The sequence below is a fragment of the Berghia stephanieae genome, chromosome 5 (genome assembly GCF_034508935.2).
Source record: "Berghia stephanieae isolate SIO BIC M18660-M18661 chromosome 5, UCSD_Bste_1.3, whole genome shotgun sequence".
Classification (NCBI taxonomy): domain Eukaryota; kingdom Metazoa; phylum Mollusca; class Gastropoda; order Nudibranchia; family Aeolidiidae; genus Berghia; species Berghia stephanieae.
This window is the reverse complement of record NC_088364.1, coordinates 21093128-21117568: the sequence shown is the minus strand read 5'-3', so window position 1 is coordinate 21117568 and position 24441 is coordinate 21093128. Positions and strand designations below refer to the sequence as shown.

Sequence of the window (24441 nt, the reverse complement as noted above, 5' to 3'; positions counted from 1 at the left end):
TGCAATAATAAATACTTCATCCTTGAAATCCAATCATAATGTCCCGAAAATATGCGTGATGTGGCCTTGTATGACACAGAGATCCCATCTACTATTGACTATTGACCCGAAAGCACTTCCCTTTAATGTCCGATCGTACGTAGATTGTGATTGGTCTGTTCATCATTACGTCAAATATATTTTTATGGGTCATGAACTTTGCAGAGGTCAGGGTCAAGTCTAGTTTCTTATGGGTACGACAGAGTTTTCGGTAAATCTATTGAAGCGGAACAGATAGATAGAGTAGACATCGCAGTGTCCATACCATAGCCAAATAGAAATGCCTACTAGTACTAGATGAAGAAGCTGGTCAAAAGTTGATACTAATTTTGACGGATTGAAAGGAAATTAAACTTAACCTTTAGCCTTCCACGACGAGTTTTTTTTGGGTTTTTTTACAAGGATAATAGAGAAGCCTCGTGCTTGTTATTATTATTATTATTATTATTATGATTATTATTATTATTATTATTATTATTATTATTATTATTATTATTATTATTATTATTATTATTATTATTATTGCTTGTATACGATAATAAAACCGGGTTAAATTTGAGAAGCAAGCATTGTAAAATTGAACACATTTTGATAAGAAATAATGTCTGTGAGGTCATTGTAGAGGTATAATAACAATCTTAAAACTCTTGAACTCCTGCGTTTCCCAAAGCGTTTGACAAGGTGCCACACCAACGCCTACTGGCAACAATAGGAAAGGTCGGGATAAACTCAGAAACAACTCAATGGCTTTCTAGACCAACCAACATGGAAAGTTGTTGCCGGGGGGAGCGCGATCAAACATTGGTAAAGTATACAAGCAGGCATGACTCAGGGCTCTGTCCTTGGGCCCACGTTGTTTTTTATTGACATAAACGACCTTCCCGACCAACTTCAGTCAAATTTATGTCTCTTTACAGATGACACAACGCTATACAGGAGTATAAAGAACGAAGAAAATGAATGTCTCAATCATGATTTGAAATCGCTAGAAGATTGGGAACGCATCTGGTTAATGGAATTAATATAATATTTCGAAATGCCACATCGTGTCAATCACCAACAAAAGAAAACCAATATACCATGATTGCGAACTACATAACCACACTCTTCAACGAGTAGATTCTACAAAGTATATGGTGTCGAACTGATGGAAAACAGGAAATATGGAATGCACATATCAAACATAGCTTCAAAGGCATATTATAGAATATATGCATCCATTCCTCGCAATCTTAAAGGCTGCGCGACAAATACACATGTGCACTGTTATAAAACGTCTGCCAGACCTATGCTAGATTACGCGTGAATGGGCATTAATTTTGAAATTAATTTTACAAGATTCAAATGTTCAGTACTATGAATACGCCGACAGGATAACGCTCTGAGGCGATCGACCACAATGATGTCGGGTTAGAGTACGATCGAACTCTAACTTTAAAGGGATGCCCTGCCACAGCAGGCCATTTTATTTATATATTGGACACAACACCTTTGAAGAAAACATAATGTGACAACCAGTAATCTGCCATTCTCTGGAAAAACTCATATTTAAAAATTTGGACAGAAAACTCGTCCTTCAAATATCAATCAATTTAAATGACCCTCATCTTGGCGAAGTCCCAGGTTTGAGAGTTTTTGCCAAGATGAGAGTCATTTAAATCGATCTATTTTTGAAGGACGAGTTTTCTGGCCAAATTCTTAAATAATGGTTTTTCCCGAGTACGGCAGTAATATACTCATATTATTCTAATCTTGATAATGTCAGGGCAGCTTTTTATCTCCACGTTTCAATTCAGCCTATCTCACTCAACCAACCAGTCTTACTTGCTTATTATTTATTTAAGAATCTAAATAAAAATAATTACACTATAAATAACTTGCTTTCCCCATTATCCACTGAACACAAGATAAAAGGAGCATGTAAAGGACTGTTATTATCATGTCTTTAACGCACTCATCCGTGGAGAGTTATTGTTAAAAAATTCAGGTCAGAGCTATATTAGAATTGCTGCTAAATATTATACCTAGTTTGTTTGTTTGTTTTGGAGTTGATAGTTCAATTGGAAGGATACCTATCTGTCTCGGGTTAAGTTGACTTTTTTCTGACTCCTCTGTTCACCTAGCAATGAATGAGTAGCTGGGCCTGTCAAAAATCGCGGAAAGTACTTAAGTACTTCACAATAGACTCTCGACCTAAACAAAGGGTATCTTTATCTTTAGCTGAGTCGATTACAAAATATAACTGATGATTATTAAACTGGTGCGGCTATGTGGTCTAGTGGTGTGACACTCGCTTTCGGATCGGAAGGTCATGGGTTCGAGCCTCGCCTGGCGCATAGTTGAGTCTTTGGAAAAAGGCTCTTTACTCACATTCTCTCACCATACTCAGGTGTAAAATGAGTACCCATTAACAGCGTTATGTCTGTCACAAAAATATTGTAATATCGCCTAGCAGGTGTCATGTCTCGTTCTTCTTGTTAAGTGTTGCTTTTGGTCAGGGACCCCTTGCAAAACGCTTTGAGCACGTTTAGTGGATATTGCCCTGTATAAAAGCTCAAGTTTGTATTTTTTGTTTGTTTGTTTACTAAGACTGCCTTCCCTGGTCGCTGGTTCAAATCATGTTGCGGAAAAGTTGAGTCAATGAGTTTTTCGAGTTCCATTCCACATAGACCGATCGCAGACGCTTGTCAATTGAGACTCCCCGCCCTGGCGATGGAAATGGTGTCTTAAGAGCGTTACATCTTTATTTTTAAAAGTAGGAAGAAACAGTTCTTTTCAATTCAAGAGGTTGTGATGTCATAATATTTTAGGGCATGGGACGTTCCTACCCCCCCCCCCCCCCCCCCCCCAAGTTTTGTTTTGTTTTGTTTTGTTAGTTATTCTTTTCAGTATGTAATTGATTAAGATATATCCCTCTTTTTTTATATGTAGCTATACGAATTATGCTTTAAGTACCTGACGCGTTTTGTTTGGTTTTTTTTAAAATTAAACATACCTGTAATGTGTAGTCTATCTCAAAACCATTTTAGTGCACAACTAAATTATTTCAAGTGAAAGGTAATCATAACATTATTTACATCAGCCCCCCCCCCCCCCCCTCCCCTCCAAGACAGACACCTACCGCAAAATTTAATTTTGAAGAATATAGATAATAATACGTCATATTATTAGAAGACAGTTACAAGTCCTAGTTTTGGTTGTGGTGGTGGTGGTGGTGGTGATGGTGGTGGGGTTATAAAATTGTTTTACTTTCCCAGTTCCTCTTGTCACTGCCAGGCGGGGACCATTGACAAACCGCCCCCACCTACGCCATGTCACAGTCAGGTGGTACACACATCGTTGGGGTGGGGGGGGGGGGGGGGAGGATGCGGTTGTAATACCTGTGTGTTGGGGGGAAGGGAGAAAAAAAAGAGTGGGGAGGGGGGGGGGGGGGTTGTAATGTGTGGGTATTGGGCGTAGTTATAGTTGTAGGTTGTGTAGGCTGTGACTGGCTGTACAAGTGGTTGTAGTAAATTATTGAGGGTCCACTTACTTCAAGGCGATGGAATGCGGTGGTGGAGGTAGAGTGACTAAGTCTTGTGCTGGATCTCTCGTTCAGTCTATTTGATGGGTTGCTCTTAGTGGGAAGTTGATTTTTTGTGGTGGAAGTGTGATACCCACTCATTCATTCATTCATTCGCCCATTGGGAATGAGGATGTAGTGAATGCTTATAGTTATGAGAAGAGCTGCTGAGGACTTGTAGTTTACAAGTAAGTTTCTGCTAATTGTAACACTAAAAATTATTTATAGTAAATCCATGTTGTTTTACTTCTCTTTTTTTTTTTCTCGTTTTAATTTTTTTAATACGCGAAATTAGATGCCGTTGGCACAGTGTCTCATACAACATAATTCAGAAATATTTTACTTACCTACATAAGTGAAGTACTTGCCACTTAGATTTCATTTTGATGTTTAAAAAATATGATACATGTAAGATGCTCACTGTACTCAGGTGTAAATTGAGTACCTGGCCGTTAGCAGCGTTGTCTTTGTCCGACAAAAATTGTAATATCACTTAAAAGGCGTCATGTAACGTACTACATTTTATGTGTTGCTGTTGGCCAGGAACCCCTTTTTAAAGAGATTTGTTTAGTGGATATTGCGCTATATAAAAGCTCAAGTTAAAGTTAAAGTTAAAAGATAAACAGACAACCTCAGTGGAGCATTTTATCTTATCTTTCTTTTCAGCTAAATTTCGCGAAGTCCCAGGTTTGAGAGTTTTTTTTGCTAAGATGAGGGTCATTTAAATCGATCGATATTTGAAGGACGAGTTGACGGGCCAAATTTGGACATGAATTTTTCCAGAGTACGGAGTATGTTTGACACAAAGTTGCGTTGATAACAGTGAAAATGGTGATGTAAAGATTGATTCTGAACTTGTTTCGTCTCTTGATCTTGTTGTTTACCACTTACTTTGACCGTGCATTAGATATAAAATAGAAGATGTGCATGGACTTGGAACCAAATTTCCTCTAGATAGCAAATGTCGCTTTGTGGCTTCATAATAGAGCGTGCACATTATCGCCCCATTATAAAGGAAAGAAGAAGCAATTAATTATTCCAACATAACAACTTTGCCACTACAGCTCTATATTTTGTGAAAAATAAGTCTAAGATCTTCAATTTGCATACCAAAGGATGCTCGTTTAACATCTTGCAATAATATATAAATTTGTGGAGTAAACATATACGTATACTTCCTCAAGCGTACAATATTATCTTTTGGGAATTGCTGAACCATGGAGAGGATATAATATTTTATTTAACTTGAACTATACCAAAAAGGCAATAAAAATCGGAATTTACCTGCACGTATATGTTATGATTCCATTCCATTTCATTTTATCGAGAGTGAAATAACAACAACAACAATTTTTAAAACCCAAACCAAATCTATCAATGCAAACCATCCTGTTTCATAGTAATAATAAGTCTTACTGAATTCCACCATAATAGAGATATATTAAAGCCCTCTGTAATTAGATTGTTGGTGATGCTGAACAATAAAGCAACGACAACAATAGTATCTGCAGCATCAGCACCAACAACCGCAATAACTACTTTATGCTATGTCATTCGGCTTCTGTCCTATAGGTCCCTGGTTCGAGTCCCACTGTGGAGAGCGCAAAGCTGAGTCCTTAGAGATGGATATTTACCCAAATGTTCTCACTTAGCTCAGGTTAAAATGAGTACCTACCTGCAACAGCATTGTCTTGGTCGGGAGAAAAATTGTGATGACGCTTGACTGCCATGTCATGCCTCGTTAACATACATTGATTGTATTGCTGTCGGCGGAGCCCCCTGTAAAGCGCTTTGAGCATATTTAGTTGATAATGCGCTGTATAAAAGTACATGTCATATCATCAGCACCAGCAACACGATCACCACCACCAATACTACTACTGCTGCTGCTGCTACTACTACTACTGCTACTACCACTACTACTACTACTACTACTACTACTACTACTACTACTACTACTACTACTACTACTACTGCTGCTGCTGCTGCTACTACTACTACTACTTTTACTACCACTACTACTACTACTACTACTACTACTACTACTACTACTGCTTCTGCTGTTGCTACTACTACTACTAATACTACTACTACTACTACTAATACTACTACCACTTCAACAACACCAACAACTACTACTATGTATAAACTAGCAATAGTCATCCCTTGTATTAAAGATACTCTCAAATATGACCACCACTAAATACTTCCATGTACTTCTAGGGGCAAACAAAAGTAAAGTCTATAAAATGAGAAATGGTGTACCACAGGGCTCAGTCATTGCACCAACATTATTTAATGTCTACATCAGTGACATGCCAAAAACAAGATCACACCAACTTGGCTACGCAGATGATTGGGCTCTCACTTGCCAATCAAAAAACTGGAAAGAAATTGAAAACGAACTGAGCCATGACACCTCAACCCTCAAAAACTACTTTGATAAATGGTACTTAAGAATGAACACCACCAAATCAGTGGCCACAATTTTCCACCCCAACAACCAAATGGCAAATAAACCCCTCCAAGTAAAAGTCTGTAACACAATACTACCAAACGACAATAATCCCAAATATCTTGGAGTCACTTTAGACAGACAACTAACGTACAGAAAACATCTCGAGAACTGTGCAAATATAGTCGGAAAACGAAACTGCCTTCTCAAAAAGTTGCTGGCACATCATGGGGAGCATCCCAAACAGTATTGAGGACAACAGCGCTTGGACTCTGTTTTAGTGCGGCTGAGTATTGTGCTCCAGTATGGACAAGGAGCCCACATACAAACAAACTTGACACCAAATTAAGAGACACCATGAGAGTGATAGGCGGCTGTATAAAAACCATACCAACACAATGGCTCCAAGTCACCAGCTCAATTGCCCCTCCACACCTAAGAAGAGCACTGTCAAATCAAAAAGAACTAAACAAGGCCCAATCAATATTGGCAATAAATACCCCTCTGACAAAAATAGTAAAAGACGCCTCACAAACAAATCGACTTAAATCCAGACGACCCTTCCACAAATCCGGAATAGAAAACCTTGACATCACCACTGCCTGGCCAATGAATGGCAATCAAACCTGCCAAAAAATGGACAACACATTACAACAATACCAACCCCACTCTGCGCCTTCCTGACTTTAAAACAGCAAAAAAAAAAAAAACAAAAAAACACTGGGTCCCCGCGAACCGACTTAGAACCAACCATGGTCGCAGCAGAGAAAACCTCTATCGATGGAGACTCATTGACTCACCAACCTGTCAATACTGCAAAGGGGCACGTCAAACCATCGATCATCTGGTCTTGCAATGCCCAGTAACAAAATTAGAAGGGTGGGGGGGGGGGGGGGGGGACGAAACAATCTTTGAAGCCGGAGATGACCTGACCTCATGGATTGACAAACATAATTTGGAGGTGTAGCCATACGCTACTATTACTCCTCCTCCTCCTCCTCCTCCTCCTACTACTACTACTACTACTACTACTACTACTACTACTACTACTACTACTACTGCTACTACTACTACTACAACTACTACTACTACTACTACTACTACTACTACTATACTACTACTACTTACTACTACTACTACTACTACTACTACTACTACTAACTACTACTACTACTACTACTTCTACTACTACTACTACTACTACTACTACTACTACTACTACTACTACTACTACTACTTCTACTACTACTACTAATACTAATACTACTACACACGACCACTACAACTACTCCTTCAATCGCAACCACCTCAACCACCACCACCACCAATACTACTACTACGACTACTACTACTGCTACTGCTACTACTACTACTACTACTACTACGACTACTACTACTACTACTACTACTACTACTACTACTACCACTACTACTACTACTACTACTACTACTACTACTACTACTACTACTACTACTACTACTACTACTACTACTACTACTACTACTACTACTACTACTACTACTACTACTACTACTATTACCACCACTATCTACCTACAAGTGTCAACCATACAATCTTTAAAATGGTTGTCTAACCTGTTTTTGTCAAGCGAAATTTCACAATTCATTTAAACGGATACTTTCAATAGCCCACCAACTATGGTCACAGACCATTAATAAATATTTCATACTAGTGTTTACAGCCCACTGCTTTGTAAAGACATTTCACGCAAGTGATTGACAGTTTCTTCTGATCCCATAAAATGCGGCCTTCTTCATTCCTTTTTACGCTAACCTGCTTAGCTTTGCCTCAAGAAACTAAACTTTTAGGCCACTGGTTCAACATGAACCAGTTTCTTTCCGGGCATCAAAAGTTTTTCAACGGTCATAATTATTTCTTTAGATATAATGTATAGTTCGCATATTACAGATGACCTCAGGCTTCTAATAGATCATACTTTCATTACATTGTTCTCTCTCTCTCTCTCTCTCTCTCTCTCTCTCTCTCTCTCTCTCTCTCTCTCTCTCTCTTTCCACCTCTCTCTCTCTCTCTCTCACCCACTCTCTCCCCTCTTCCTCTCTATCTATCTATCTATCTATCTATCTATCTATCTATCTATCTATCTATCTATCTATCTATCTATCTATCTATCTATCTATCTATCTATATCTGCGAGTATCTATCTATTTATCTATCAATCTATATAATCTATCTGTCTGTCTATCTATAATTTAATCTATTAATCTATGTATCTATCTCTTACCCTGTATGCGCGCGCGCGTGTATGTGTGTGTGTGTGTGTGTGTGTGTGTATGTGTGTGTAAAATGTGTGTATGTGAGTGTGAAGAGCGGAGGGGTGGGGAGGAGGATGGATCTGCGTGTGTCTAAATGGCAGATTTTTCTTGGCTCTATTTCCCTAATCAAATGTCATTGTATTTCTTTCGCACAGATCTGATTTCCCTGTTTCTCTAGATATCTTGAAGATTGTCCACTGACATAGGAGACAAGAGAACTACAGCAACAAACAGCCAGTGGGCATCGAGGTCCACCAACTGACCAGTCGCCATGAGTAACGAGACTACCACGGCGACCTCTACCCTCGCCAACAATGACCCCATGTCCATTGATTTGGATAACTACACTTGTTCGGACATTGGGCTTCTGTTTCCTGCCATCAATGAGTACACTTGGTCTAAAGGCACACGTGCCTTCCTCTATCTATTCGGACTTTTTTGGTGCTTTCTGGGAGTAGCCATTCTTGCCGACATTTTCATGGCGTCCATAGAACGTATCACCAGTAAGAAGAGAACCGTGAGAATAGCTGACTCATCGCAAGAATCAGGATACAGGGAAGCTGAGTTGAAGGTATGATCAGAATGACAGACAAAACTAAAAAAAAAAAAAAAAAAAAAAAAAAAAAAAAAAGAGAGAGAGAGAGAGAGAGAGAGAGAGAAGAGAGAGAGAGAGAGAGAGAGAGAGAGAGAGAGAGAGAGAGAGAGAGAGAGAAAGAGAGGGGGAGGGGGAGAGAATGATGAAAAAGACTCTAAAACAAAAACAAACATCCCTTTCTTGATCTGAAAAAAAAACGGAATTAACAACGACCTCATCGCATTGAGGGTAAAATGAGCAAATGGTGGGTCTGAGGTTCCCGTCCAATAAGACACCCCCCCCCCCCCCCCCCCCCCCCCCAAAAAAAAAAATTTAAAAGAGTTTCCAGTACGGGTTCTTTAGTAGCCAGTGCAATGCCCTAAACCACTCAGCCATCTCGAGTGTGACAGTTGATACTTTTTGCCTTACTTTCTTAGACCCTTCTGAGAGAGTGACGGTCAGATCATTTCCATCTTCTCTGACCTTGTACTATTTCCGAAATATGTGGAGTGTTTTTGCCTTTCGAAGATAACAATCTCTTTGATTTGACTTCAATACGCCTCTTAGCCTCAGATTTTGGAGTTAAGGAATGAGTCATTTCTTTCAAAGCCACAATGATGCACAAGGAATGAGTCATTTCTTTCAAAGCCACAATGATGCACAAGGAATGAGTCATTTCTTTCAAAGCCACAATCATGCACCCCTCACATCTAAAGTGTCAAAGTACCGGTTCTTTTAAGGTCCATGGAGCCAACATTTATCAAGGTCTCTGTAGCCCCAAGCGGACAGTAGCAATAGTTTGATACCCTTTAGATAGGCGCTAGTATCCCACAAGGTTCTTCCCGCAGAATCCAACGGGCCCAGCGTTTCTGTCACCGTTGAAGGTAGACAAGGGGGGGGGGGGGGGGGGGGGGGGGGGGGGGGTCATAAAAAATCTCAACTGCCACCAGGATCGGTACCATACCTTTGATTGTGAAGCGAATACTCTACACCCCCACCCCCCACCCCCCACCCCCGCCCCCTTCCCCTCCATTTCTTTCAAGGCCACAAAACATTTCCGTAAACTGACGGACACCATCTTGATAGTCAAGTGATTTCTAAAATTTTGACTCAATCTTTATGTCTGGTTGACTTTGACACAGATATTTGAATTCATAATAAGAGGGATTTGTAATACGTAAACATAATTACACGCTTTAACGGGGTTTTTTTTGTTGTTGTTTGTTTGTATGTTTGTTTGTTTGTTGTTTTTTTTTTGTTTTTTTTTTGGGGGGGGGGGGGGGGGTTATACTTTTTAATTTTTAGAAATGTTCAGCATTCATTCTTCTCGACCAAATCATGATCATTTAACTCAAGGTGTATAATAAACTCTTAAAATTCAGTATTCAGCGTTTGGTTCAAACCATGACGTAACTGTACTCAAGTCGGCCATGGTTCAAACAGACGCAGTGCCGAATTGATGATATAGCCCACGAATTAACAATTTGACTTTAAATCCCGAAGTATACAATTCGAGTTTTAATATACAATAGATAGAACGAAATTGACATCACTCGGTTCTTGTTATTGTTTTTTTTTTTGTTGTTGTTTTTTTGTTTTTTGTTTTTTGCCATCCATGTTTATGAGCAATTCTCACTAAACTATTAATTAACCAGACTATAAACGACCAAGATTACACAAAGTTTTGTGTGTTGGTCTGTTATATTTCCGGATGACAATGTTGTGAGTTTCTTAGCCAAGCGCATAGTATCAGTACATGCTTTTATGGTGTTTTAAATAGATATTTATAGATTTGTAATCAGTCTTAAATTTCAACGTTTCAAATCATTATGTTCACTGTTGTGTTTTATTATATGAAGGATTTCTATTGTGTATGTCGTGATTGGGTAACTTTTGTTGTGATGACTACGTTATTAATTATAGTATTCGCACATGCTTAATATATGTGACCCTTCGCCTCAAAACGGTTGATGTCGGGATGGTTGAGATGTTGAAAATTGAATTTATAGCCAGAAATATCAGACTTATGTTGAGTTGCATGCTTTATTGTGGAGAATGGATACCATATTTTAGGGTGCTTATTGCTTATGCCAACAATTTATATTTTTGACCAGCTTAACATTAAATTCGGCTTTTAAGCATAATATGCTTCGTTGTGACATAATACCGTTTTGAGACGATGGTTCACACATTTGTTCGAGTAGTGTAAACATTTGCATTATGGGCAATAAAGATGTATCAATATCACTGTCATAATAATTTGTAGTCGCGTGCACATAATATTCGCGGCCCAGATAACTGAAAGCAATACTTATGGGCTTGAATTAACATTGTTGTAATGGACAATATTGTGTGTGGGATTAAGAGTACTTCCATTAAAACAATGAGCATTGCAAACTGGGTTATTAGACCTGCAAATAAGTTCACGATGACTGTTTTTGCATAGTAAGCAGGTTGTCAAATCTAGTGGTGAAGATGTCGTGCAGAATGACATAAAACATTCCAATCATGTGAAACAGATGGCCAGGCTATTTGAGAGACAAATGTTGTAAGATGCTGCACGTGACAATTAAACGACAGATCGAGCATACTCTCTGTACTGTGTCAACACAATCATTTTCTTTTTGGCCAGAAAATTTTACTTTAAATAGATCGATTAAGAGAGTCTCAACCTGACCTCCACCATCTCCCCCCCCCCCCCCCCCTTTCTCTCTCTCTCTCTCTCTCTCTCTCTCTCTCTCTCTCTCTCTCTCTCTCTCTCCCTCCCTCTCTCTCTCTCTCTCTCTCCCTCTCTCTCTCGTCATTATCTGCGTGTTTTGTGTGTAACCCGAAGAAGACTAAAGACCGAAACGTTATTTGCTTTGTATTGTCCCCTTTTATATGAGTCAAATTCACTAACTTTATGTATCTGTCAACCTTACAATTATCTGAAGTCTTAAGTTTGAGACGTACTGACTTGTTTAGAGTCTTTGTGTTAATCAATCATTCGTTTGAAGTTAGAGTGTTCTACTCAAAATGAAAACAAGTAATCATCCGTGTTAGTCAGTGGAATGTAAACAATAAGATTTTACAGCTGATGCCAATTGGATTCAATAGTCTGATGTCACGTCTCCCATCAACGGCGGCCATCGTGGTTCTAAACAAAGAAAATCGGTACTTTGTATTCTTCATGTAGGCTAGAACTTTTCATATGTCTTGTCATCAGAATGTGTAAAAGTCAAAACATGTTCAGATTTATAATGTTTTTTTTTCTCCTCTGGATACGCTTTTATGCTCTTGGGAGAAATATTTCTTATTAAGGGTGTCCGCCATTGTTCCGATAGTTTAGAGCAAGTTACTAAGTTACCATGCATCATTACGAGGGAAGTGATGTTACGACTATTGAAGCGTATTATCACATCATACATCTTTCTCACACACCAAGTGCTGTAAAATCCACATAAAACCTCAATGTGATGGTTTGAATAAACCAGCAACTTAGATTAAAATATTTACTATATACGTAATTATGATCACTTAAATTTGTAATTTTTCATTGAAACACCATGCTCAAAGCGCTTCATATTGCTTTATATATTTTCCTTGCAACCCATTAGGAATCTTTAATTTTTCCATTTCATCCAGTACAAGTTGCCTGTCTGGCGCCCTTTTTGTATTAACACTCGTACAATATCCGTCCTGTCAATAGTCAGGTATTCATTCCACCTGAATGGGAGCGATCTATATTCATGTTTTCGTCCAACCAAGTCATCAATCACATGATTTGTTACTGTCCACGATTGGATATTTCTTGACAAATGTAAACACACTGCTTTGTTTACAAATGTCATAAACATACCCATGTGTCAAGCTGAATCAAATGACCAATCGTGATGTTAGATATTTAAAAAGCTGTGAACACTTTTCACTAAGTGGGTCACTTTGAGCACATTTTGCAATGTGACCAATGACCTCGAGCACATGGAAAGTCAATGTAGATCATGCCCATTGATTGAGCTATAAAGTGACCCAATGACACAACGTCATAGTTTTTCGGTCATTGCAATCTATCACATGGCGCTCAACATGGTTTGAACATAAAACATGACAAGTTGAGCCATTGAATTGCCCAGGAACGACCACATATTAACTGTCACTTTTATTTTTTGATTACCACACTATTTAATATTAACTCAATTCAGGACAGAAATACTCTTTAGTAAAAATTTGCGGTATTTATTCGGGGTGAAACTGGTACACAATATAATGATTTTAAAATTGAAATGACCCGAGAAGTGAAATGTTAGCTTTTATCAGTTTAAGATTTTATATTAATTATCCCCAATAAAACTTAGAAATGTGACCGAACAGATAGTTTTAGAATCTAAGTCACCCTGTGTTACCGTGGTGTTACCGACTGTATTTAGAGGGTTCAAGATAACCACAATCTCATAAGACACAGGAGTTCACAGGAGACAATATGTGGTCCGTAACATAAAAGGGACCTAGAGAAAGATGGCTCAGGCTCACAATATCAGATGTAGTGAGCCAAGATAGATAAATAGATAGATAGATAGATAGATAGATAGGGAGAGAGAGAGAGAGAGAGAGAGAGAGAGAGAGAGAGAGAGAGAGAGAGAGTAGACTAGATCGTTCAACTTTGTTAGAGAGTACACCTAGGAATATAATAGTAGATCAAACAAACGAGGTAAATAATATTACAAAAGGAATTACACATCTGTGTTTAAACAATTTAATATTTATTACAAAAGATACATACAATGCCCGGACGACACACTCACAACACATAACATAGAATGATGACATTAAAAATTATTTTAAACGACCGGTCACCCCCATCTCTGCACACAGGAACACCCACATTCTCACAAGACTATAGATAGTATGCGCTTGGGTAAGAAGTTCCCAACATTGCCATTCTGAAGTATAACGGTCCAACACACACAAATATGTGTAACCTTAAATGTTTATAGTATGATTAATACAGTTTAATGAGAATTACTCATAAACGCGGATGCCAAAAAACAATAACAATGGCCGGAGTGGCGTCAACTTCGATCTATCTATAGATAGTATGCAGATGACGTCACTCAGGCCTTTATTATTGTTTTTGCCATCCGCGTTTGTGAGTTGTTCTCACTAAACTGTATTAACCAGACTATAAAAGTTCATGGTTACACAGAGTTTGTGTGTTGGTCCGTTATACTTCCGGATGGCAATGTTGTGAACTCCTTGGCTAAGCGCATTCTATCTATACAAGGACTGACTTCACCTAATACTCTAATCCAATCAGGTCCGTGCGTTACGCACGTGACCAAAGGTTGAAGACAGCTCGATCTCTCTTTAACCATAACACCTTGACATAATACTGTTTGGAGGCGGAAGGTCACATTTATAGACTGTGGCTATTTTTGGTCAAACTGCTAAAATGTTTGTTCCTTGTGTGTTTTTCTTTATAGGTGTGGAATGACACTGTTGCCAACTTGAGTTTGCTTGCTCTAGGTACCAGCGCTCCCGAGATTCTCCTCTCAGTCATCGAAATAGTTGGGAACAACTTCAAAGCTGGAGAGCTCGGTCCTGGTACTATTGTGGGCTCAGCCGCTTTCAACTTACTATTCATCTCAGCCATTTGTATCTACTCAATCCCCGACGGTGAGATTAGAAGAGTGGCGAGTTTTAAGGTAACTAATGTGTCAATTTTGATTGTTGTTTCTATTGGCAGTGCATTGTCATCTCATATTATTATCACGTATCTTCACCACCCTCATCTTTATTATTAGAATCCACTAAACTCATCGACATCATTAGTATTATCAATGCTTTCAATAGTCTACTTCTAACCAAACCACCACCACCACCGTCATCCTGATCATCATCATCGTCAATGTTGTTGTTAATATTACCATTATTATTATTATTATTATTATTATTATTATTATTATTATTATTATTATTATTATTATTATTATTATTATTATTATTATTTTATTATTATTATTATTATTATTATTATTATTATTATTATTATTATTATTATTATTATTATTATTATTGATATTGTTGTTGTTGTTGTTGTTGTTATTGATATTATCATCATTGTCATCATTGTCTCATTAGCAGCAGCAAAAATATCTCTCCCACTATTACTACCAGCTCAACCACAACATTATTCCGTTGACCATTCCTACAGGTATTCGGGGTGACAGGTTTCACCTGTGTATTTGCCTACGTATGGCTAGCCCTCGTTTTGCTTGCCATCTCTCCAGAGAGGGTGGAGATCTGGGAGGCCGTCCTAACCTTCCTCTTCTTCCCAGCTCTCATCCTAGTTGCCTACGCTGCCGATAAGGATTTCTTCATGAAGAAAGGACAATCCAAACGAGACGATCCGGAATTCGTAGGCATTCCAATGAGTAAGTAAAATCCAAAGATATTTATAATTCTTCTCTTTTTATTTTAAAGAAAAAATGTTTTAAAAAATCAGTGTTTTCGATGTGATTCCCTCTTTAATATTTTGATTTTAGTTTTTGTTATTTATTTTTATTGTATACGATAAATGGTATATGTTGTGAAACACACACAAACGTTATAGTCACCGATTGCCAAAAACGTACCGATTTTCTAATGCTACGCAGATATGATTACAACTCTCCCCTATGTTCTTTGAATGCGGCGTTTGGCGAAACATTATATGTTAACTATTTTTATTTAAAAAGAGGGGGGGGGGGGGGGGGGGGGGAAGTGTACATGTTAGTTTAACTGTAATAGATTAGGAAAAACGTGTGCACCGAAAACATTCCAGACGATATAAACAGACGATGGCCTTGGTCATTGACCCTTGAAGTGTCAATGTCAGTCGTTAAAGGCTGCACCTCACCTCCCTTTTTTCTCAATTGTTTACACTTTTTTATGATTGAATCAAGTGAATTATTATTATGTCACCCGTGTTTTGTTAGTGACTCGTTTACAATTATACAAAGTATCTAAGTTAAGGGGAAAGGGGGAAATGGGTCGGGGTTGTTGGAAAAGGTACAGTTGTGTATGTGGACGAAACATGATTTGGATTCCCCCTAAATGTATTGGAAACAAATATCAAAGATTAGCTCATGAATGACAAAAATGTACCAATTTTTAATGTTTTCGAGTCGGAGATCTGATATACCACTGGTTCTCCCCCCTAAATTCTTTGAATGCGCCGCTTGACGAAACGTTATGTGATAACTTTTAAAGACAAAAAAAAAAAAAGACGAGAGGGGGAGCGTTGGTTTAACTGCAATCATTAGGAAAAAGATGTGCAACGAAAATAGTGCAGACGATGGCCTTGGTCATTGACCCTTGAAATGTCAATGTCAGTTGCAGACGGCTCCACCTCGCCTTCTTTTTTCTCTCAATTGTTTACACTTCTTTTTGATTTAATCAATTGAAATGTTATGCCGCCCATGTTTTGCTAGTGACTCGTTCACTATATTAATGTAAAGTAAGATAGGAGCTTGCAGATAATAAGAGGAAAATGAATTGGGGCATTTGGAAACCGTACAATTGTGTTTGTGGACGAATAATAATTTTGATTTCCATTAAACTTGTTTGACAAAATTAATAATAAATCAAAGATTGGCTCACGCGATTGGTTGAGGCGAATATAACAGGTTAAAACAAAGCAAAGATCACCCTCCATTGTTGACCCAATGCGCCATATTATAGATTTCTAAAGTCAATAATTTATCAGTTTCACCATGCAGAGCTCAACATTTTGACTTGCTTCCATGAAATTGGTTGGAAACAAATTTACTTGTGCAACCTATTTACTAATAGATAAGACACAAGTATATGATTAAGTTCACATCAGGCTGGAACCGCGGGTAAGGTGTGATCACATATTATGCTCCATGGGTGTGAAATAATAATATTATTCTCTGCTTTATTTGGAGAGAGGATCCCAATGCATTTGCTCCACACGGGAGGTCGAGATTTTTTTTTCTGAACCTTTGATCATCCAGCAGTGATTGGGTAACTGGGTCTCTTAGATCTGACGGAAAGAACTTTGCATTAGACATGCACCCTACTAAAAGGGTAGCAAGCAGTTTCTATTGTCCTTTTCACGCTAAAGAAACCGGAATAAACGCCTGCTGTATTGGCCTAGTGGCTCTAAAGAACTACTTTTTACTTTTTAATTCTGGAGCAAAATGCTACTTTAGAGTTTGAAGTAAATTCGTCCTCCGCGTCAAACAAATTGTTGTCGATGCAGTCTAGTGTAACGCATCTCAGGCTTACAGCAATCAGCGGACATTAGACAACTTGAGACGATTATTTGAAGAGTTTTAATATGTATTGAATGTTAGGTCAATTTGATCCAATAGCGTCAGACTTCTTGTTTGGTTGTTCTTTCATGACTCCATTGAATTATCGCCTGATATTTTGTCGTATGACATTTATCGTGACAGATCAAGTGCCGCCATTGGCATGATGATTAAATGGACGGAGCAAATTGTATTAACTAGCACTTTGATAACTAATTAGTTAACTGCCATACTCTGGAAAAGTTTGGTCAGAAAAGTCCTTCAAATATCGATCGATTTAAACGACCCTCATCTTGGCAAAAACTCTTAAACCTGTGACTTCGCGAGAGTTTGAGAGTTTTGCCAAGATGATGGTCATTTGAATCGATTGATATCTGAAGGACACGTTTTTTTGTGGTCAAATTTTAGAATAAGAGTTGGGTTTTTCTCTAGATTATGGCCTTTAACTGGTAAAATGGACCTATTTATAATTTACATTGATAAACCATTTTATTCGTTTATAAGGCTTTATCATAATACCGTAAACTTTTCTTCAAGCGTTGTATATTATTTCACGTCACTAGGCACTGGTTCTATCTAAACTACCATCTACTTTTAATATATCGGGCTTTGTTAGAAACACTTCTTGTAAGCCAAATTGAATATAGGATGCTGATTTCAATCAGACTCAAATGATAAGAAATGTGGGAAATGCTCGATTCGCATTTCGTTCAGAAGTCTCAAAAATGGTAAAATGTGAATTTATCATGATACATATCATATTTGCTTCAATCGCCGTATGTAATATCATTAGAAAACGTACTTGATTGGCAGTCGATGTAGATTTTAACATTTTCTTTTAAATCATTGTGTTAAATTGTTCATTTCTAACTCTTTTGGGAGAAAGAAAATGTCGTAACACATACACAACAAAATTGTGTTTTCTTTGATTTTTATTCATACTAAAATTATTTTATTGACTAATAAAGCATGTCAAAGCTGCTTACAACTAGCAACTACGGAAATATGAATGTTGTTTTTGTTTTATTTTTGAGCCTTCTTCTCTTCCTATTCCCCAGCCCTCCGTCTTTCTCCTATTTATTAACAAGAGAAAATCCCCTTAATGCGCTTACATAAGCTGTATTTGTCACAATCACCGTCAAACTCATTAATGTTTTTGTTTAAATATTGTGTTTCAAATGTTGCCTCATTTCATCTAAACGCTAGCCTTTTGTTGCAATATATTCATATCTCCTTTGGAAAGTCATCTGGCCACATGTAACTTACGACTTGCCAAATTTGTAATTATAGATCATGATGTCATCAACAACTTCACCAACATAGACTATATCAAAATACAGTATATTCCCCTAAAGTGGTCCAAAACATAAATTATAAATATGAAACCATGTTTTCAGTATTTCCAAAGCCAATGTTCTGAGAATGGTCTGAACATCGATTCATCGCCCTATTTGAATTCTGATGATTTGATTTTTGATTACTTAAAGTATTTATCTGGTCATGTTTAGGAGTTTATTAGAGCTAATGAATTTGATTTAATTTTGGAATGTTTATACGTGGTGTGGTCATGCCAATGGACATCACGCCTGCTCTAAAGAACTCCTAAAACTTCCAATAAAAATAGTCACCCTTCTGACGCAAAAAGAAAAAGATATAAATAAATTGATTTGAAAGAAAAGATAATGATAATATAAGGGTTGTCGGTAGATATTTGGGTTGGAAGGATGAAAAAAAAAGAAAGAGTAAAATACAGATGCAACAACCATATACTGATGACAGGTTTTAGAGGAGATATCATTTCATTTATGTTAATGCCTTAGTCGAAAATCCAGAACGCAAGATTTCAATAGAATTCGGAGGAATTTCATTTTGCGATTGGTCAAAATCATCATATCCTAACATTTTAATGTTTTATTTTTATGTATAAATAAAGGAAAAATTATATTGAACTCAATTTTGTATATTTTAGACATATTATTTTATTTGTTATGATGATAATATGTGAATCCTGACTTACCCATTCCCAGGCAACGATCCTATTGGTCAACAACAAATCAGAGGTTCTAATATCTTTTTTAAAATTATTTTATTTCTCAATTTGATTTTCATGGCTTTGACACTATTTAAAACCTTATTAATAATGAATAAATCGTAGACTTGCACAAATGCCTTTGAAAACCAATGCCTACAATTTATCTAACGTCGGGACGGCCATGCTCTCTTTCTCATACAAAGAAAACGTTGATATTTATTATCTACTATGTTTGTAAATTTAGAACAGGTTTTTTTTCTACCCATAACTCAGCTTATTTCATCATAGACGCAATTAATAACCAATGCATGGTAGTAGCCGGCCATTACTTCCACGGTATTAGAAAAAAGTTGATCTTTCTTCTTTTTTTTTTTTCTCTAAAAGTCTGGTTTTCATAAAAACGCTTACGAGCCAACAACTGTCTCTAAACTTTTCATGACCAACATTTTGAGAAAGACAGAATCAGCAAGATTACTCGACAGCATTGAGATATTACAGTAAAAATTGATTATTCCGAAATTCATAGGACATTTAATTAAAGCACGATGACTGAAAATAAGACAAAACGAAGGGATTATCCATAGTCTTGATTATTGCACTTTTCTTTTATGTCACAAATAGGTACATAGCCATGATTATGATATAATGATAATACAAGCGAAGTTTTTTTTTCGAAAACTTTAAGTGAAAAATCAACTTTGCAATCAATAAACGAGAAGTATGTTTCTGATTCAGCCCTAATTTGAGGATAAGCACTTTCAAATTGCCAACAGTTTGTTACCTATAACAAAAAGGCCATATCTTAAACTCTTTTCTGTTCATCGATTTTTACATATCCATTCTCGGTTTAACCAGTTTTCATTGTATTTTCATTTCTGCAAAGATAGGAAGAGTAAATGGATAGTAACGGTGCTAGCGTGTGAACCTCATCGATTTTTGGTATCCTGCGATAAAGCAGCAGATTAATTAAAGTGTCGTGTTTCTCTTCGCCTTAGAACTGGAATAGCTATTCTGGTATCGTTACTAGGATTTTGTGTATTAAACGTGTAGTATTATATAAAGAGAAGAAGATTATTATAGGACTAACCAAGGTGATATAGGAGTAAGACTAAAGTCACTGTCAGTGTCAGACTGAAGATGAAAAAAAAGAAATATGCTCAGAATAGAATAGTAATTTATAGGTAATTTATAAATATACGAGTAAATAGTGCTTGGCAATTGCGTTCTATGTCAAATTAGTTAAACAGATGAATATATCAGGTGGTCACACACAAAAATAAATAAATAAATAAATAAAACCAAAAAAAAAAAGAAAAACAAACAAAAAAGTGCGCCACTCTTTGCAGGCATTAAGTTTCTTTTAAATTCAAAACACAAATAAAACAAATCCTTATAAGTCTACGCGGACTGTGAAATGAGAAACAAAGCAGATAGATACGGTGATTTTTCAAAAACGTTTTCAGACATGCAATAGGCCTATCAGAGAAAAATGATGCAACATTGCAGAGAGTGAAATGGCGATGATCTTAACATTTGTTGCCATTTTTAGCAAACATGAATTATGTCACCATGATTATTATATTCGTCTTCATAATTCTCCTCATGTTAGAAATCGTCTATATAGCACACTCACATAACTATTTTTGTCCAACGATTCCAAAGTTAGCGCTAGTGATCAATAGCACCACCGTCCTCTTTAATGACGCAACGTAGTCTCTTTTTCCAACTTGAAATGCACTTCTATACTCTATACTCAAAGGTTATTTCCTCCCAGTATACAATAATTCTTTCTCTCAAGGTTTCTTCTGTAAATGCGGATATTTGTCCACTATAAAATGTCTTCTCTGTCAAAGAATTCCAAATTGCCTAATCCATTGAGTTCAGGTCGGCTGGGCGTCTTGCTCTATGAAATGAATAGAAAAGCTTGTGTTCTTTTGCTCGTATGGGATATAACACCATCTTGTTGAAAAATGAACTTCCTTCCTGGATAAAGGTGTTCATAGTCTGACAAAAGATTTTCTACCTATAGTTTTATGTAATTATCACAATTGACCTTGGTCTTTGTTGTGTCAATTAAGTGTATTTCGGTCTTGCCATACCATGAAACACGAGTTGAAACCATTATTTTCTTTGATAAACGATTTTGTTCATGATATTGCCTGTTGATTGGTCTTTGTGATTTTTTTTTTTTGGTCCACCCACTACATCGTTTTGACAGATATGTAACTGGATGTGCATAGAGTTTCCCAGGCATAGCAACAAGTGTCTTCTTTAAAGAATTACATCACGCAAATGCCACCATAATTTGCGACATCCTTTCGCCGATATCGAAATTTTAGGTAGTGTTAGAAGATTTTATATTATTCAAAAACTGCTCATCCAATTATTTTGATATTTTGGAATTCTATTTACAAAAAATAAGTCTAATAGTTGTACAAATTTGGAAAAGGTATCTGTATAACGTTTTACAATAGAAATAAATAAACAACGGCGCTTTTCCTTTTTTTGTGACCACCTGATATATAAATACATTGTTTTTAGAAGCCGTGAAAAACATTGAGATCCCATCACAACTTGATAAGCTCACAGTTAAACTGCATAATATGATTAACCATGCACAACGATCACAGTTCCTGTACTCACGGCTTGCACACATGCGTACTAAACAAAACGCTTTATCTCTAAAAAGATTTGTTTTAAAAAAATAAAACTACTATTGAGGTACCATTATCATAATGTGTGTAAATTCGTTTTTAATAGATTTGTTTTTTAGCTTTAAGTTTCTACTTTTTATTTAATCATAAATAATTTTCATAGTTTATAATAATAATTGTTTGGGTACGGTACACTTTGATGTTTGATTTTTGAGTGACTAGTAAGTTTGATCACAACCACACCTTGCACATTTTGTTCAAATATGAAATTGAGCAGACGGTCTATGTGTACAATTTATTTATTATGATCAAGTACAATGTAATCATTAATACCGTTTTGACTCAATCATAAAGATATTATTCTGATATTGATATTTTGATATATAATTTTTTTTTATTCTTTTGATATTTTCATTGCCTCATAGAATAGAAAATGTTTATGGGTTGGTATGATTCGGTTTTCTTTCTTACATTTTTTTATAATTCCAGAAAAATATAAATCATTTTTTCCTCGTCGTCTTGTTGTTATTGTATTTGTCTCTTTAGACCGTAGGGCAGAAACAATTTGAAATTACTGTCTGTGCATAGGCTGTATATACAGAAATAAGAATTTTTCAATTGGTTTGATTTTTTCATGGTTTTTTAAATAAAACACATTTATCCTGGAGCCGTTGTAAGTTTTCATTAATTTTGCCACTACCACATTTAGACATTGAGTATTTGATCTCAATTATATTATGATGGTCTGTGGTTGTATTTAAATACTTTTTTTTAATACAATATAACGTGACACTGATATAAACTGTTAAAAAAGATCCAGTTTTACAAAGTTTATAAGGTTTCATAGTCGCGGGTGGAGAGTAATTCATAATTGTTTTGTTTGCTTTAAATATTCTTGGGAACTACAAAATTTAACAAAGTTATGAAAACATTACCATTTTTTCATCTTTTGAAATGTAACTCCTTGGCAGCGGAAAATACCATAAATTAATCTTCTACATAAAAAAGATTATGTTCATTTTGAGTTACTTTTTCAAGCTGTCAAGCACAATGGTGTTGTTTTTTTTTTTTTTTTTTTTTTTTTGTTTGTTTTTTGTTTGTTTGTTTTTTCTTTTTTTTTTCGTGTTTTACTTTTGTTGAAGTGATGTTTATCGCTTCATTTTATCCATCTCTCCATTTGTTATTTCAATTTGATGCCATTGTATTCATCACTTTTACTTTTACCATACATTAAAAACTGTCGATCGAGTGTTTATTTTTATTTAACCAGTTACTTATTTCTTACAATATCCTTTGGTTTAAAGTTGGGATGAAATCAGATTTAAAAGAGATAACTGAAAAGTTTGACAGTGTACCAGTTTTATTTCCTCAGACTGAATGAATTCTTAAAATTAGTAAAACCAACTATAGTTCCAAGGGGATTTTCCCCATCGTCTCAATAAGGATAATTGTGTTCATCATGACAGTGATAAGGAAATAACTATTACCATTTCATGTTCGTATGAGAAATAAACATAATATGGTATAATATATTCTACAATTTTATATTTGTTGAATATCTCGTCCTCGCTGTAAAATAAGATATTGACAATTTAAATATTTAAATATTATTTTTTTTAATTAGATAGAGTAATAAAAAAGGAAGCTGGAAAATCAAATTGGCAATTTATATTTTTAGTCAATCATTTTGGGATGATTGTGGGTTTGGTGTGATTCTGTCTGAGTTATTAAACATTTTAAACTTTAAGCTTACTTTTCTGTCGATTGATTAAATGGCATGTTTGAGGCGTGGGGCGCTGCTTGTCAGATGTAATGAGTTCAGTGTGGGAGCTACTACTTTTTTTTTATTAAAAAAAAATGGATTTTGCATGGATTGAAGTGAAACCAGAATCCGATCTTTTTTGTTCAAAATAATAGTTTTATTGCTTCTCTTCCCGCGTCCTAAAACTCTCATGACAGTCAATAATGGAGATGTCACCACAGATGAAACCTTTCAAAACCCCAGAGTTGGTGAGTTACCCCCCTTTGGCCCGAGTAACAGGAAACCACCATGGCTACTATATGCACCGTTATCTTTTTTAAATTCCTTTTTTCCTTACTTTATTATAATAATATTTTGTTGCATGGAAAAGGGATGATAATTTTCATTTTATAAATTAATATTTTAATCTTTACATTTACATTTTGTCATCAGTGATTATGTTCTTATTTAGAAAAGGAAAGAAGAAAGTAGGAAGAGGTACTTCTGACAATAAAAAGCAGGAAGTCTTTTAAATTTATACATTTCAGTGTAACTTACATGAGGGAAGAATGATAACCTTTTAAGCAGTACTGGCGTCGCTTTTTGTTTGTTTGTTTGGTTTTTTTTTTTTTTGTTTTGTTTTGTTTGTTTCTTTAAAATATTTTTTCTAATGTTTTTTTTTTTTTGTTTTTTTTTTGGGGGGGGGGGGGGGGTCGCTTTAGATTGTTTTTGTTTGGTTTTTATTTTTTTGCTCCTTTTTTCTTCTTTTTGTTTTGTTTTTATTGGGGTTTATTT

At 36.1% G+C, this 24441-nt stretch overlaps 1 protein-coding gene across 20 annotated transcripts in view; it reads left to right on the top strand.

The window, feature by feature from the left end:
• LOC144972584 (sodium/calcium exchanger 2-like) overlaps positions 1 to 24441 on the top strand; it is a 95289-nt gene that overhangs the window by 50951 nt on the left and 19897 nt on the right. For 3 of the 20 annotated variants that reach the window (XM_078913963.1, XM_078913962.1, XM_078913965.1), the window contains 5 exons: positions 8507 to 8922; positions 14385 to 14606; positions 15116 to 15335; positions 19247 to 19279; positions 23865 to 23915. In XM_078913963.1, the coding sequence (XP_078770089.1) occupies positions 8623 to 8922; positions 14385 to 14606; positions 15116 to 15335; positions 19247 to 19279; positions 23865 to 23915 (826 nt within the window). In that variant the 5' untranslated portion in view covers positions 8507 to 8622. Of the gene's footprint in view, positions 1 to 3463; positions 3790 to 8506; positions 8923 to 14384; positions 14607 to 15115; positions 15336 to 19246; positions 19280 to 23864; positions 23916 to 24441 lie in introns of those variants that run through there. The other 17 variants (XM_078913969.1, XM_078913968.1, XM_078913970.1 and 14 more) reach the window with 11 other exon arrangements.